At 40.5% G+C, this 13854-nt stretch overlaps 1 protein-coding gene across 1 annotated transcript; it reads left to right on the top strand.

Moving 5' to 3' along the window:
* Positions 1 to 7854: 7854 nt before the first annotated feature.
* faima (Fas apoptotic inhibitory molecule a) lies at positions 7855 to 11836 on the top strand. The gene is made up of 4 exons (XM_054787238.1): positions 7855 to 8237; positions 8304 to 8532; positions 9054 to 9103; positions 10616 to 11836. The coding sequence occupies exons 1-4, from the start codon at positions 8124 to 8126 to the stop codon at positions 10763 to 10765; spliced, it is 543 nt and encodes a 180-aa protein (XP_054643213.1). The 5' UTR covers positions 7855 to 8123; the 3' UTR covers positions 10766 to 11836.
* The last annotated feature ends 2018 nt before the right edge of the window (positions 11837 to 13854 follow it).

Raw genomic sequence — 13854 nt, 5'->3', positions numbered from 1 at the left:
TTTCATATGAATGACCCCTTTGGATCTCAAATTTTATGTCGAAAAAAAGCGGCCAACCATGTATGTCAACGTCGTCTTAAGAGGTACGGAGGAGCGGTAAGCGAAACCTCGGTTTGCGTCATGGATTTGTTTCAAGAGGTCAGACAAAAAAAATGATCTTAAGAAAACCGAGGCAATTTTACCCATAGGAAAAAATTCAAACCAATTAATCCGTTCCAGACACCCAAAAATATGAACAAAAAATACATTTTATAGAGAATAATTGTAGTTTTACATGCAGAAACAATGCATAATACCGTGGAACCTTGGTTAGCACCATTGAGCCGTTCCAGCAGGTCGGACTATAACCGAATTGATTTTTCCCATAGGAATAATATATATCCAATTATTGTTTTCAATGCAGAAAACAATGCAAAAATAATTATTAATGACGAACAGATGGAATTGATTGTTGATGCGAACATCCTGGTGAGATCGAATTCAATAGTGTTTCTGACCTACTTTATCAAATTGCTTTCTTTGGCCCCATGGCAGGTTATTTAGCAGCCACACTCAATAGAAACATGCACGGACAGTGAGTCAGCAATGGGTAGGGTGCTTTGTTTGGGCACTCCATTTCGCTGATACAGAAGAGGTAGGTACAGTTTGCAAAGTGTAATATTGTATGAAATCCGAAACAGTGTATGAAAACTGAGGCAAAATTTTAGACGAAAACCAAGCCATATGAAAACTGGGCCATAGGAAACCCACAGTATGTATCTATCTACCCATGGATTAGAAAACATCCAAAAAATGCTAAGTCTTTCAGAGCTTATATACAGAGTTGTCCTTGTCCTTCAACAGCATCTAATACAGAATTACTTTGGTACCACATTACTGTTTTTGGCCGTCTATTGTTTCAGCGATAAAGCTCTCATAAACATAATGGGCTATAATTCAGTGACTATAAATTGCGGAAAGTAGAAAGCTCATAACAGAGAAACTATTTGTGCCCCATGACAAATGCACATCAATCTGCACACAAACATAACCAAATATCACTTTTATGGAGATTTACGCTCATTAGTTACATTTTTTCCTATGCCATAAATAGTTTATTGTCCATTGGCTGTATCTATAGGGTTACAAAAATTTGCTCTATTTGCTCATTTGACAGGAATGCCAAAAAGCTCAGGGACTAAAGAGTGACTTTGTTAAAGTAACACAGATACCTTTGGCCTTTCTCGTGCACTTACGCCACACAAGCTTCCTTCTGTCTAGGCGAGGAACACACCACCAGTGTGTGGGTCACAATTACATATCGGTGGCTGCTTTCTGCTCTGCCCGTGTTATTTTAGTCTTGACTGGGAGTATTGAATACATGCCATTTGGCAAAGTGGCTGACCTTGATTAAAACTTAGTTTTGGAACATAAAAGCTGTGGATCTGGTTTTGGGAACTCAAAAAGGGTGTAATGTAAGCCTATGACTCCATCTCCATTACTTGGCTCTTGGTGTGGACACTTCCTCTGAATGAAGGTGCTGAAAATGATCCTACTCTGTGACGCAAATACAGATATTAAAAGAAGAGATTTGATTTTATTCCCCCTAAACCTAATGCGTAGAAAAAGATCTGGTGCCACTTAATCTGAACTGCTTCCTTCTTTGACAAGATCAGATCATCAACTTCATGTATACCTAATAACAGGTGAAACACAAAAGGCAAATGTTGGACAAAGTAACAAGATATGCATATTTAAATGCTGGACTAGCATAAGTCTTGTAACCATAGAAACAGAATCGGTTTGTGGTTAAACCGAGGCCACATAGCAGTCCTATAATTATATAAAACACATCCACACAGTAGAGAGTGGCTGTAAACCAACGTGAAAAGAAATACACCAAAAACGTTGCTTACCGGGTGTAAAGGAAAAAGGGTTACTCGAAGAAAAAGTGATTGCCCCCCTGTTAAAATGTAATTAAACTGAGATTAATTGAGACCTATCAGTCTGGAAAAGGCTATAAAACCATTTCTAAAGCTTTGGGATTCCAGCGAACCACAGTGAGAGCCATTATCCACAAATGGCCAAAACATGGAACAGTGGCGAACCTTACCAGGAGTGGCCAGGCAAACAAAATTACCCCAAGAGCACAGCGACGACTCATCCAAGAGGTCACAAAAGACCCCACAACAACATCCAAAGAACTGCAGGCCTCACTTGCCTCAGTTAAGGACAGTGTTCACAGCGCCGTCATAAGAAAGACACTAGGCAAAAACGGCCTGCATGGCAGAGTTCCAAGACGAAAACCATTGCTAAACAAAAAGAACATTAAGGCTCATCTCAATTTTGCCAGAAAACATCTTGATAATCCCCAAGACCTTTGGGAAAATACTCTGTGTTCTGATGAGGCAAAAGTTGAACTTTTTGGCAAGTGTGTGTCCCATCACATCTGGCATAAAAAAAAACCCGCTGCATTTCAGAAAAAGAACATCATACCAACAACAGTAAAATATGGTGGTGGTAGTGTGATGGTCTGGGGCTGTTTTGCTGCTTCGGGACCTGGAAGACTTGCTGTGATCAATGAAACCATGAATTCTGCTGTCTAACAAAAAAATCCTGAAGGAGAATGTCCGGCAAACTTGGGTTCTACAGTAGCACAATGATTCAAAACACACCAGCAAGTCCACCTCTGAATGGTTGAAGAAAAACAATATGAAGACTTTGGAGTGGCCTAGGCAAAGTCCTGACCTGATTCCTATTGAGATGCTGTGGCATGACCTTAAAAAGTCGCTTCATGCTAGAAAACCTCCAATATGGCTGAATTACAACAATTCTGCAAAGATGAGTGGGCCAAAATTCCTCCACAGCGCTGTAAAAGACTCATTGCAAGTTATTACAAACGCTTCACTGCAGTTGTTGCTGCTAAGGGTACAGTGTACAGTATATAGTATTCATGTGTGAATATGCTTGGTCGCCGTGTCAGTTTTAATTCTGACCCATTGCAATTTGTTGATTGGTCAAACTTGTTATTCAGGACCTGTTCTGCAGAGGATACTAACCGTGTATTGTTGTTTTTGGCATCCAGGATGCTTTCGTTACAGCCTTACTTGGCTTTAGGGTTACCCATAGTCATTGTGACAACAAATATCTGGAACAAAATAGAAAATATGAATTTGAAACCTTGTAGACAAAACACAAGAAACATGATCTCAATTACAATAACAAATTCCCAGAAGACAGTCAGTGATTCGTACCTATAATCACCAGTAGGGCGTTGTCACAAAGATTAAGATCTTGTTGAACGAAACAAGAGCTACTGTTTTCCCATTCTACTGAGCACACATTGAAACAGACAGGACCTTTCAGAGTTGTGTCCACAGCCTAATCTATGGCCATCAAGCAGACAAAAACATAAGTAAACACTGGACGTTGGGTAGATGAGAGGATTGTCTGGGTGGTCCCATTTCAAACAAAGAGCTCCTAAAGGAAATAGGCCGGTTTATGTGTTGGATTTTCTTTTTGCAGTACGGATCAAGGTGATTCTGAAGTAAGGGCTAAATTCCAGCGAGTTGCATATGACTTTGTGTCTTTGAAAATCAAACTACCGTACTGTAGTGGGTTACTTCGAGTTTTAAGATACGACCAACACAAATCACACAAAATCTTTTAGTGTAACACATTTGGATAACGATTCCTCTGCCTTCCTGCAGTCCTGGGTACTCAACAGAAGGAGTACGGGGGATCGACAGGCAGATTGGTGCGGCGTCTGCAATGATGCGGACTCTGCATTGGTCCGTTGTGGTGAAAAGGGAGCTGAGGCAAAAGGCAAAGATTTCAATTTAATTTTCGATCTACATTCCAACCTTTACCTATGATGATGAGCTTTGCGGTAGTGAATGAAAGGACGAGATCGCGGGTAACCCTATCCCGTAGGGTGGCTGGCTGAGCTCTCTCTTAAGCCTAGGTCACACCCGGTCGTATGTGCTCCTACGGCCGGCCTACATGCAACATAACACAAGAAACAAAGGGCGCACGTATGACATGCTGATTTTCAAACCATAGACTGGCTGCAGACCGGGCCACAGAGATTCTTTGTCATGTTTAAAAAAACTCTATGGGCACTTACATTTTTATCAGGTTGCAAGACAAACTTACGCACTTTGTGCGTCTGTGTGCGTCGTTTGTACAGTCAACCTGTGTTTTTCGTACATTTGGATGGTATCAGGTTTGGCCAAAGTATCAATTTTTTCGTATGTCGCACATGGGGACTGTTTTGTGTGTCGTGCACCACGCAGGCACCCCATATATATAATTAGTGTGGCTAACGCACGTTCAGATATTTCGTACGTCCTCCATACATGTCGGGATCTTACTCCTTCGTGGTCACCACAACCACTTTCTCCACAAACAAAAAAAAATGCAGCAATTTCGGGAATGCCAAAAATGGCACGGCCAATAAAATCGTACTCGCGGTTGTGACCTAGGCTTCAGAGATAAGGTGAGATGGACTGTCACCCGGGAGAAACTCGGAGTAAAATTTCTGTTCCTCCGCACTAGAGGAGGCAGATGAGGTGGCTTGATGCCTCCTGGACGCCTCCCTGGGGAGGTGTTAAAGGCACATCCGACCGGTAAGAGGCCTGGGGGAAGACATAGGACATGCCGCCTTGGCCTAGGAATGCCTCGGGATCCGCCAGGGAGGAGCTGGACGAAGTAGCTAACAAGAGGGAAGTCTGAGCTTCTCTGCTTAGGCTGCTGCCCTTGCGACTTGAGCTCGGATAAGCAGAAGAAGATGAATGGATGGACATTTGGACAATATGGTTAGAATTAAAGCTGATGCAGCATGTAAATTGGACAGGAACAGAAACATTTTAGGAAAATCTGCTTTTGGAAAAATCTTTTATCCTTTCAGCGTTGCGTCCACACAGAGACGGCGTTTTATAAGCCTGAAACAAGCATTTTTCAGAGTGGATAAACCCCAAAAGGGCCTTGCTAACTGCTTCGGCATGTCGTGAGCCAGCAACACTTGATTTCACAATACAGTACAGGGCAAACAGATAAGTTTGGTATTGTGCAAAAACCTAAACAATGTAAATCAAGGCAAAATTTTGGTGAACATTTTCACTGACAACCGAATCATACAAAAACTGGGGCGTACGAAGATCGAGGTTTGACTACGAGAAACACCAGCCCTGAACAATACTTTCTGGAAAGAATGTGCTGATGAGAGCAGCAAGTGGCAAAGATGACGTCTTTTTTTGTTTGTAGGAAAGTTATATTCAGAAACATTTTGCGCAGATAGAAAAGGGGTGGTCTGGGGGTAACCAGGACAAGTAGTGATGTCTTCCAAGCTCATTTTAAAATCTGCTTGGTAAGGCTGATTGCATTCCTGCTCCTTTGCATCCCCTCTCATCTAAACAGGGAAGCTGTTAATGGTAGCAGTCTGTGACACAATAAAATAAGACCCATTTAATTAATGTTCACACACATTTCACTTGTGTTAACAAGGGTTATCTTCCATTTTCTCAAAAGTCGCCTCACTGTGGAAAGATGGAAATTGTTCAATTATCACTTGTTTTTATTTTATTTTATTATAATGTTTAAATGTTCTGCACTGTACTTAGTTTACAACATATCTCCTTAGAATTTCATTCATTTCTTTACCCCTTGCCCTCATTAGGGTCCTCTTTAGAAAGTTCTCTCCAGATAAATATTTGATCTATAAACGTGTTATTTCTATTGTAATCCATAAGAAAAAACAGTCAACTTAAAACAGAAAGGAAAGTCTTTGTTTACTCTATGTGCATAGTATGGAATCACAACTAGCAGACAGCTGCACAACTACCTGAGATATATTGCAATGGCCCATAAAAGAGTATTTATTACCCTCTAGTGCTCCAGCATGGATTTGCAACACAATTCTAACTAGGTCCAACTGACATCAGCTATATTGTTAACATATGTACTGTGTAGTACAGGGTGGGCCAAAAGGAGTTACCCATCGTTTTTTCTGCACTATTCAAAAATGCTTGCAGACAAACATGACACACATTGAACACAGTTTCCATACTTTATTGTCAACCACCAAAAAGATTTACATCTCAATATGGCCACCCTTTGCCTTTATCATAGCCTGGAGACGACCTGGCACTGCCTGGCATGAGCGCCGCACTATCTCTGCATCAAGTTTTGACTATGATGTCATCAAAGCTTTCTTCAAAGCGGTGACACTGCTGTGATATACTCTTGAGACCTCCCTCTCCAGGATAGACCAGATCGCAAAGTCCATTGGGTTGATGTCCGGACTTGATGGAGGCCACATGTTCTTGTCCCAGAAGCCAGGAAAGTGCTCCTTGCACCAGGTTTGTGTGACATTGGATGTGTGAGCGGGTGCACCATCTTGTGTGAAAATATACTGGTTTCCAAACGCATTGGTACACCATGGCAACACGTTTTCTTCAAGCATTTGAATGTAGACCTGGCTGTTCACTTTCACACCCTCCTGAATGAAGACCAAAGGAGATTTTGAGCCATCAGATGCAACAGCAGCCCACACCATGACTCCAGCTGGCTTCTGACGACGGAAATGAGTTCTGCAGCCTTCTGGTAGGTGCTGTGTACTATGTGCATAAACCCTGTCATTCTGGGAATTGACCACTGCCTGAACGGTGAAGATCTTCTCATCAGACCAAACCAGGACTTTGTTTGCGGCACTCTGGATCTCCTGCAGCATCATTTTCCCCCTGTGAAGCCGTTTTTTCTTTGAAGCGGCTGAAATTAGTTGTCTGTGTTGCATTTTTAGTGCTTTCAGTCTAAGATCCTGTTTGACAATTCTTCTCAATGAAGTTCTTGAGATGTTCACTTCCTTTGCTGTTGCCCTCATGCTCCTGCGAGGATTCCTTTGGACTCTCTTCCTCACCATCTCAACAACCCTTTTGGTTCGGACTGAACGTTTTCTTCCAGGGATTGGCTTGCTGGTGGTCTCGCCAGTCTCCTTGTATCGTTTCATGACATTGTAGACAGTCTTACGACAAACATTCACCTTTTTCATGATTTCCTTTGTTGTCAGTCCAGCCTCCTTCAAGGCCACAATCTGGTCACGCTTACCCTTCGATGCCATACTCGACACTCATTAGGAGTAAACAACTGAACTTTGGTACATCAAAAGCTATACCTTTTGAGAGAAACTATCCAAAATTTTAAGCTTCTAGGACAAAACCTAAGCGAACACGATAGAGATATGCGATGGGTAACTCCTTTTGGCCCACCCTGTATACATGCCTTCATTGTAGAGATCAAATACGTAAAATATTTTCAAGTTTGATTCTCAAAAAAAAATACGTGTGGTTAAATTTAGCAACCCATCATAAAAGGCGTGGCCAAGTCAATACGTAAGCGGATGTCCTGTTACTATGGTTACAGCATAGCCACAGCCAGGTTGTTCATTTTGCTGTAACTATCCCGTGTAAAAAAAAACAAAAAAAAAAAACATCGAAAGTCCTACAAACGCTGAGACTTCCCTCCACGACCGTCGAGGTAATGCAGCTCTGACATAATATGTCCGAATTTATACAAATATCCTACGAGAGCGTATGTTGCCTTTAGCGGTGGGTAAACGCTAAATGAAAGGTTGCCCGTATACGGACGTTGGCATGTAGCGCTTGTTTGCTGTTGTTTCAAAATAAAAACAAACACACGTCGCTTGCAAAAGACAAAATATGGTGACTTAATATTAAAACGCAATTCTGTTTCTAAGAGGAATAGTTAGGTTCTATTAAATATTAAATTGAAAGTTCGATTAAATATTTAATTGAACCAGAAATGTATATTGAACTGCAAACATTGACAGCTTTTATTTTGGAGACAATGTAATGTCACAGGAAGTGCAACCAATATGGAAAACTATTCAAACACATTGATGTTACTATCTCAATTATTTCTTATTTGGCTGTATTTGCCTTGCTTCTGTTGTTTGCAAATGCATATTTAAAGAATACGCACAAGTGTGTTGGTCATGTTTCACCGGATCTATACAGTCTACGCCAGCTTCGCTGGTTAGCTTAGCAAATCGTGTCCAGTGAAGCCTTCCCTGGATATTTACCGGGCCGGTGTACTGTTGGTCCTCAGCGGGCTTGACAGACGTGAGCATGTCCGGTGACCTCGCTGGAGTGTGGGAGGTTGCACTGAGCGATGGAGTCCACAGGATCGAGTTCGAACATGGCACGACCACCGGGAAGCGGGTGATATACGTAGATGGAAAGGTATGCTTGTAAACAATGTCAGCCAGAGAACTGCTCACATTTAGGTGATTTTGCGTCATGTTGCAGGAGGTGCTGAGGCGAGACTGGATGTTCAAACTGGTGGGGAAGGAGACTTTCAGTGTGGGCAAATTAGACACTAAAGCAACCATCAACATTGATGCAGTCAGCGGGTTTGCCTATGAATACACCTTGGAGATCAACGGGAAAAGCTTAAAGAAGTACATGGAGAACAGGTCAAAAGTCACAAGCACCTGGCTGCTTAACCTGGATGGAGACGATTTGAGGGTGGTCTTAGGTGAGCAAAGGTTGCACCACTCTGAGACCAGTAAGATGACCAACTCTAATGTGATCTAGTTATTGCATGACTATTCACGTGAGCCCAATGAGCTTTTTATCTTTGTAAAAGCAGAATTAATGCTTCAACTTTTGTCACAAGTGCACAAGTGTCATAATGTTCCATTTCATTGACTAGTCCGCACTGCCCCGCTCTGTCATCGTCAAAGACAGTGCACAGTGATTTCTGCCTTGTTAGAGTCCTTTGCTTTAAGCTCGTTAACCGCTTTAAATCCTGACCTGATCAGGCAAGTGCATTACCTGAAACAAGCAAGACCAACGTATCATCTGTTTTCAAGACTGTCAAACAGACAATCCAATTGATTCTGAGCAGATCAGATGACTGAAAGGATTGCTGTCTTCTCACCATAATGGGATCGCATATATATATATATATATATATATATATATATATGCAAAACATTTACACAACTTATTATGCTCACTGTGTATTGTCTTGTATCAACTGCTTTTGTCTTGCAGAGAAAGACACCATGGATGTTTGGTGTAATGGGCAAAAGATTGAGACAGCTGTAAGTACAATAGCAACAATATTATTAATAATTCAGACCTTGCATTCTGTGTAGCAGGTATGCATTTTTACCTGCTAAAACTATGCTGATATGGTTTGCCACTGTCTAATATGCATCATTTGCCATGACGGAAAAGTCAGTGTTTATGTGTGGACAGGTAAAAGTGAGTTTTTCGGTTTGTCCATCCATCCACTAGGTCCATCCCCAGTGGATGGATGTAATTATTATGAATTATTATGGATCCATCCATTCATTGGGTACATCCCCAGTTGATGGATGGATCACTACAGTTAATAAAACATATAAAAATAATGGCGGCTCAGAAGTCCAAACCATGGCTCCGAAGGTTTACTAGCTGACAAAAGCCAGTATCTTCAAGAGTAGTAAGGGGCTGGTCATCCATTGCCATCATTTTCATGATGAAATCACAGATTGCTTTAGCCTTCGGGTCGTGTCTGGCAAACTTTTTTGCACCTTTCAAATGCTGTGGCGATAGGAACAAACCCTGGGTCAGGTGACATAAGGTTTGACGTGTTCAAGCTCAATGTTTTTTTCCCACTCATTGTGGAATGTTTGCGGAGCATTTGAAAAAATGTCTTCCTCTGAAACAGGCGTCCCACACGATCGACGCCATGTTTGTTTACAAGTGAGCTCAGGGGAAGTTTGCTGCAAGTCACGGAAAAGGAGAGCTTTATTTGTTCACACTCACTGAGCTTTAACTATTTTATCGGTCATCCAATTTGTCAGTCATATCATAATTACTCACATCAGCCCGATAATTATGCCTAATTTAAATATTTGTGATCCTTATTTAACAACAGAACATGACGTTATTGATTTATTGGTTTCATTTAGCGCATACATGCACTGGCGATTACAAGAAAAACAAACATTTATGATGTATCTTGGGCTTCGTGTGAGGGGATTGTACCGCACACTCAGACAGGAAGCTGTAACATTTGGAGTTGTGGTGGGTGTTAACGGAGGACCTTGGCATCATGTTTTGCCTGTTATTTGGCACACACTTGAACTAATTGACGCGATTTTGTTGCCCATGTGGCCAGCTGTTGGAGTTGTTAAATGGTACTAAGCAGACGGAAGGAACAGATGTACTACAGGAGTCCATCAAATATTTTAGTGAGGGTATAACAGGGGTACAGTCCCCTTCGTGGTGGTCTAAGTGGTCCAAGTGTCTTAATTGTAATTTGTTTTGCTTTTTGTTAACCACCAACATTAACCGGAAAAGGATTGTACCAACCCCCCACAGCTGATTGGTTCAAATGTTAAGACTTCCTATAATTCTCGGATTTGGTACATCCCCCTTCAGTGTGGTGTAATTGTAGTTTGTTTTGCTTTTTTGTTCACATGTTTTGTACCTCTCGGCCGCCGTGGTGGCCGCGATCAGCCAGGCTTTACCATTGACTTGTTTCTTTTAAACCTCTTTGCAACAAGTATGTTTTCGGCGTTACAAACAAAACAACTATTGTGTCTTCACACTGCTTGTTTGTGCAGGGTGAGTTTGTGGATGACGGCACAGAAACCCACTTCACTCTCGGTGACCATAATTGTTGCGTGAAGGCCGTGAGCAGCGGGAAACGACGCGATGGCATCATTCACACACTTCTAGTGGATGGCGCGGAGATTGCTGAATGCACAGAGTGACTTTGTGTTGCTTTTTAAAAAATTTTTTTATCCAAGAACCACAAATGTTTTACACTGTTGTGATCACAGATTACCTGACTTAAGTGTTTTATGTCCTAAATAGCTGCCAAGAGATACGAGATGCTGTCGTGTAACAAAGTCTAAGGACCTGCTGTCTGAACTCTTTTGAAAACACTGCAAAAACATGATTGTACTGGAATTGTGAAATCGTAAAAAAAACATTGACAGAATATTGTGCCATACGTATTTAATCTTATTTCACCTGGATCTATTTTTCTGTAATTTGTAACAAGAACAAGTGGCATCTACGTTATGCTCTGTCCATGTATCTGTTGTTGATTATAATCATCTGTTGCCCCTTCATACTCTCACTCTGATCGATTCCAATAATGAGTTTTTAGGACTAATTACCAGGGTACAAACAATTCCTTGGATTTTGCCAATCCCAATAAGTCAGTGGTTCTCAATTATTTTCTGTCATGCCCCCACTGGGGGACAGAAATATTTTCACGGCCCCCCGATTTGAAATGCTACTGAGAAACTGATATCGATTTATTTATTTATCTGTACTTTACAAAATGAACTCGAAACTGAAACCAGCGAAATGCAACAAAATGGAGAGCAGTGACGCATACAAGCGTATTCAAGAGTCAAATTGCATACAGAGTACAACAAATTCATACATGTTGGCAATAAGTGCACTGCTGTTTCTAGAATTAAGCCATGTTCAGGTGTTGGTGTGACCGTTCAGTTTGTAAATGTTTTTTTAGGTAACTGCAGTAAATGTAAAAGCATAAAACTTGTTAGTAAACCTTATGCTATCATTTTCATTTCTGTAATTTTCAGCAACAGCCGTGTTGTGTGAATGATAGGTACTTTACTAATTTATAAGATTACAGTGGACTTCACTTTATAAAATGGATTTAAAAGAGAAGAGAAGTCCATACTTTGTAAGTATGTCATACAGTATATTGTGGTTGTTTTTCCAAGTTCCATTTCTGTGAAGTAGAGAAGTGCAAAATGATTGAATGTTATTTCTTACGTACTGTAGCAAAACAATAAAAAAGTAAATAAAAATGGAGTTTAATTGCGATTTGTCTCGCAATGTGTCAAGATTTTGACGGTGACTGGTGAAAGGCTGACTTACTGTAAGTCTCTGGAACCTGTGAACCCATATTTGCGGTCTATGCCGGCGTAGCATGACGACATGACCACACAGATGCTCTCTTTCAACTTGCGGAGAAAGTACAGACTTCACACTGTACACGAGTCTTGAAATGGTGCAAAGCAGTTAAGTAAAACCGGAGTTGTGATCAATAATATTCGCCATGATTTTGTCATTGTGTAGTCATGTTTATTGCTCATTTGATTGCCCTTCTAGTGCAGGACGACAGGAATGGGACCCGCTTTGAAAGCAAAATTAAACAGGCAATGAAACATGACACAACCTTTTTAGTGGTGTAAAATAAAGCTTGCCTTCAATCAATCAAGTTATTACAGGGAGCTTGGTTGCAGAGGGAGAGGGAGCGAAAGCCAACACTGCCATCAAGTGGTCAACTGAGGACGCACATGCACATCATGGCTTTAAAAAAGGACAGACTTTTTACCCAGGGCAATCCATAATGTTATATTCAGTTTTCTTGAGGTCGACAAAAAATATTTCTTTGGAATAGGACAAATTATTGGTTGCATAGATAGTAAGTTGTAATTGCCGAAGGCCTCACCTGGCTTTGAAGGTCAGTAGTTATTGTATTTCACCATATTTAACTTTGTTGTTTGCTACATTTGTTACACGAGTTTTCAAATTATTTCATAATTGCGTTTTAAGTTATAAGAAGGGGGCATTGTACAAATTTTTTCCAGAAAAAAATCAACTTTACTCTACTCAAATTTGAGGTTTTAGTGTGATTTTATATGTTAATATCGCTTGTCAAAATGAAAAAGTAACTACAGTCACACACGTGTGTGTGCTGAGAAAAAGGAAACCAACCTAGTTGAGATAAACAGTGTTTATGGTGACATTTAAAAGTAAACACTTGAGCTGCAACAATTAATTGAGAATGATTAATCAGTGATCAAATTAATCGACGACTTATTGGTAGTGAATTAACAGGGTTTTTTTTTAATTTAAAAATATAAATATTCTCAGATTTCAGCCTCTCAAATGTAAATATTTTTAAATCTCCTTTGTCATCCATGAAAGCAGTCCTATTTGTGTTTCAGGCAAAACAAGATCTTCACACACATCAACTTTGACTTTGGAAAACAGTGATTAACATTTTTGCCTCTTTTCTGATTTGTTGCAGACAAAACCAACTGTTTCTGTGAGGTTCATACTGATTTGGTCCATCTTGGGCCTAACTGAATCCAAACAACAAGCTTCAGATTAATCGAAAAAGGAAATAATTGTTAGTTGCAACCTTAATAAGCACAAAAGTACGTAAAAGTGCTAAAAACTATGGTTTCTTATGACAAGCGTATATCATTGTTGGCCGGACTGGCAGGGAGTCCCCATTGTATTTCAAGTCAAACACTGTGATCTATTGTGTTGGATTGGATTTTTAATCCAATGCCTTAACCTCGCTGCCACAGCAACTCAGGAAAACACACATCCACTGATGTACAGTATTGATACTGCTCAACAATTTTCTCCCAGTCGACATTCTTTAAAGAAGCACAGCAAACCTGATGACATTTTATGGACAAAACTATAATCCAGAGGATTCCAGGATTAACTTTCTACAATACGCAGAATTTCATTGTTGGCAGGACTCTAAACTACGCCAGGAGTCCCTGGATTTCATGTCCAGAGCCTTAACCTCTTGGCCACAACAACTTCCACAAACAGTTGTGATAGTTTGCAGTCGATGTGCTCTATTACTGCAGCCACCAAAAGGTCCCTCTCAAGAATCCTGTCATTTTTTACAACAAAAAAAGGTCATGGTAATAATGGAAAACGTTATTCTTAAATATACTATAATGAAGAAACATACAGTATATAGTACTTCTAAGTATGAAAATTAAGACATTTTTCGGGATGAAAACTGTTTAATTCTGGAAAACTTTCTTCCAAAACAACTTGGATGCGT

Source organism: Dunckerocampus dactyliophorus, chromosome 9 (genome assembly GCF_027744805.1).
Source record: "Dunckerocampus dactyliophorus isolate RoL2022-P2 chromosome 9, RoL_Ddac_1.1, whole genome shotgun sequence".
Lineage (NCBI taxonomy): Eukaryota > Metazoa > Chordata > Actinopteri > Syngnathiformes > Syngnathidae > Dunckerocampus > Dunckerocampus dactyliophorus.
This window is presented reverse-complemented; position numbering and strand designations above follow the sequence as displayed.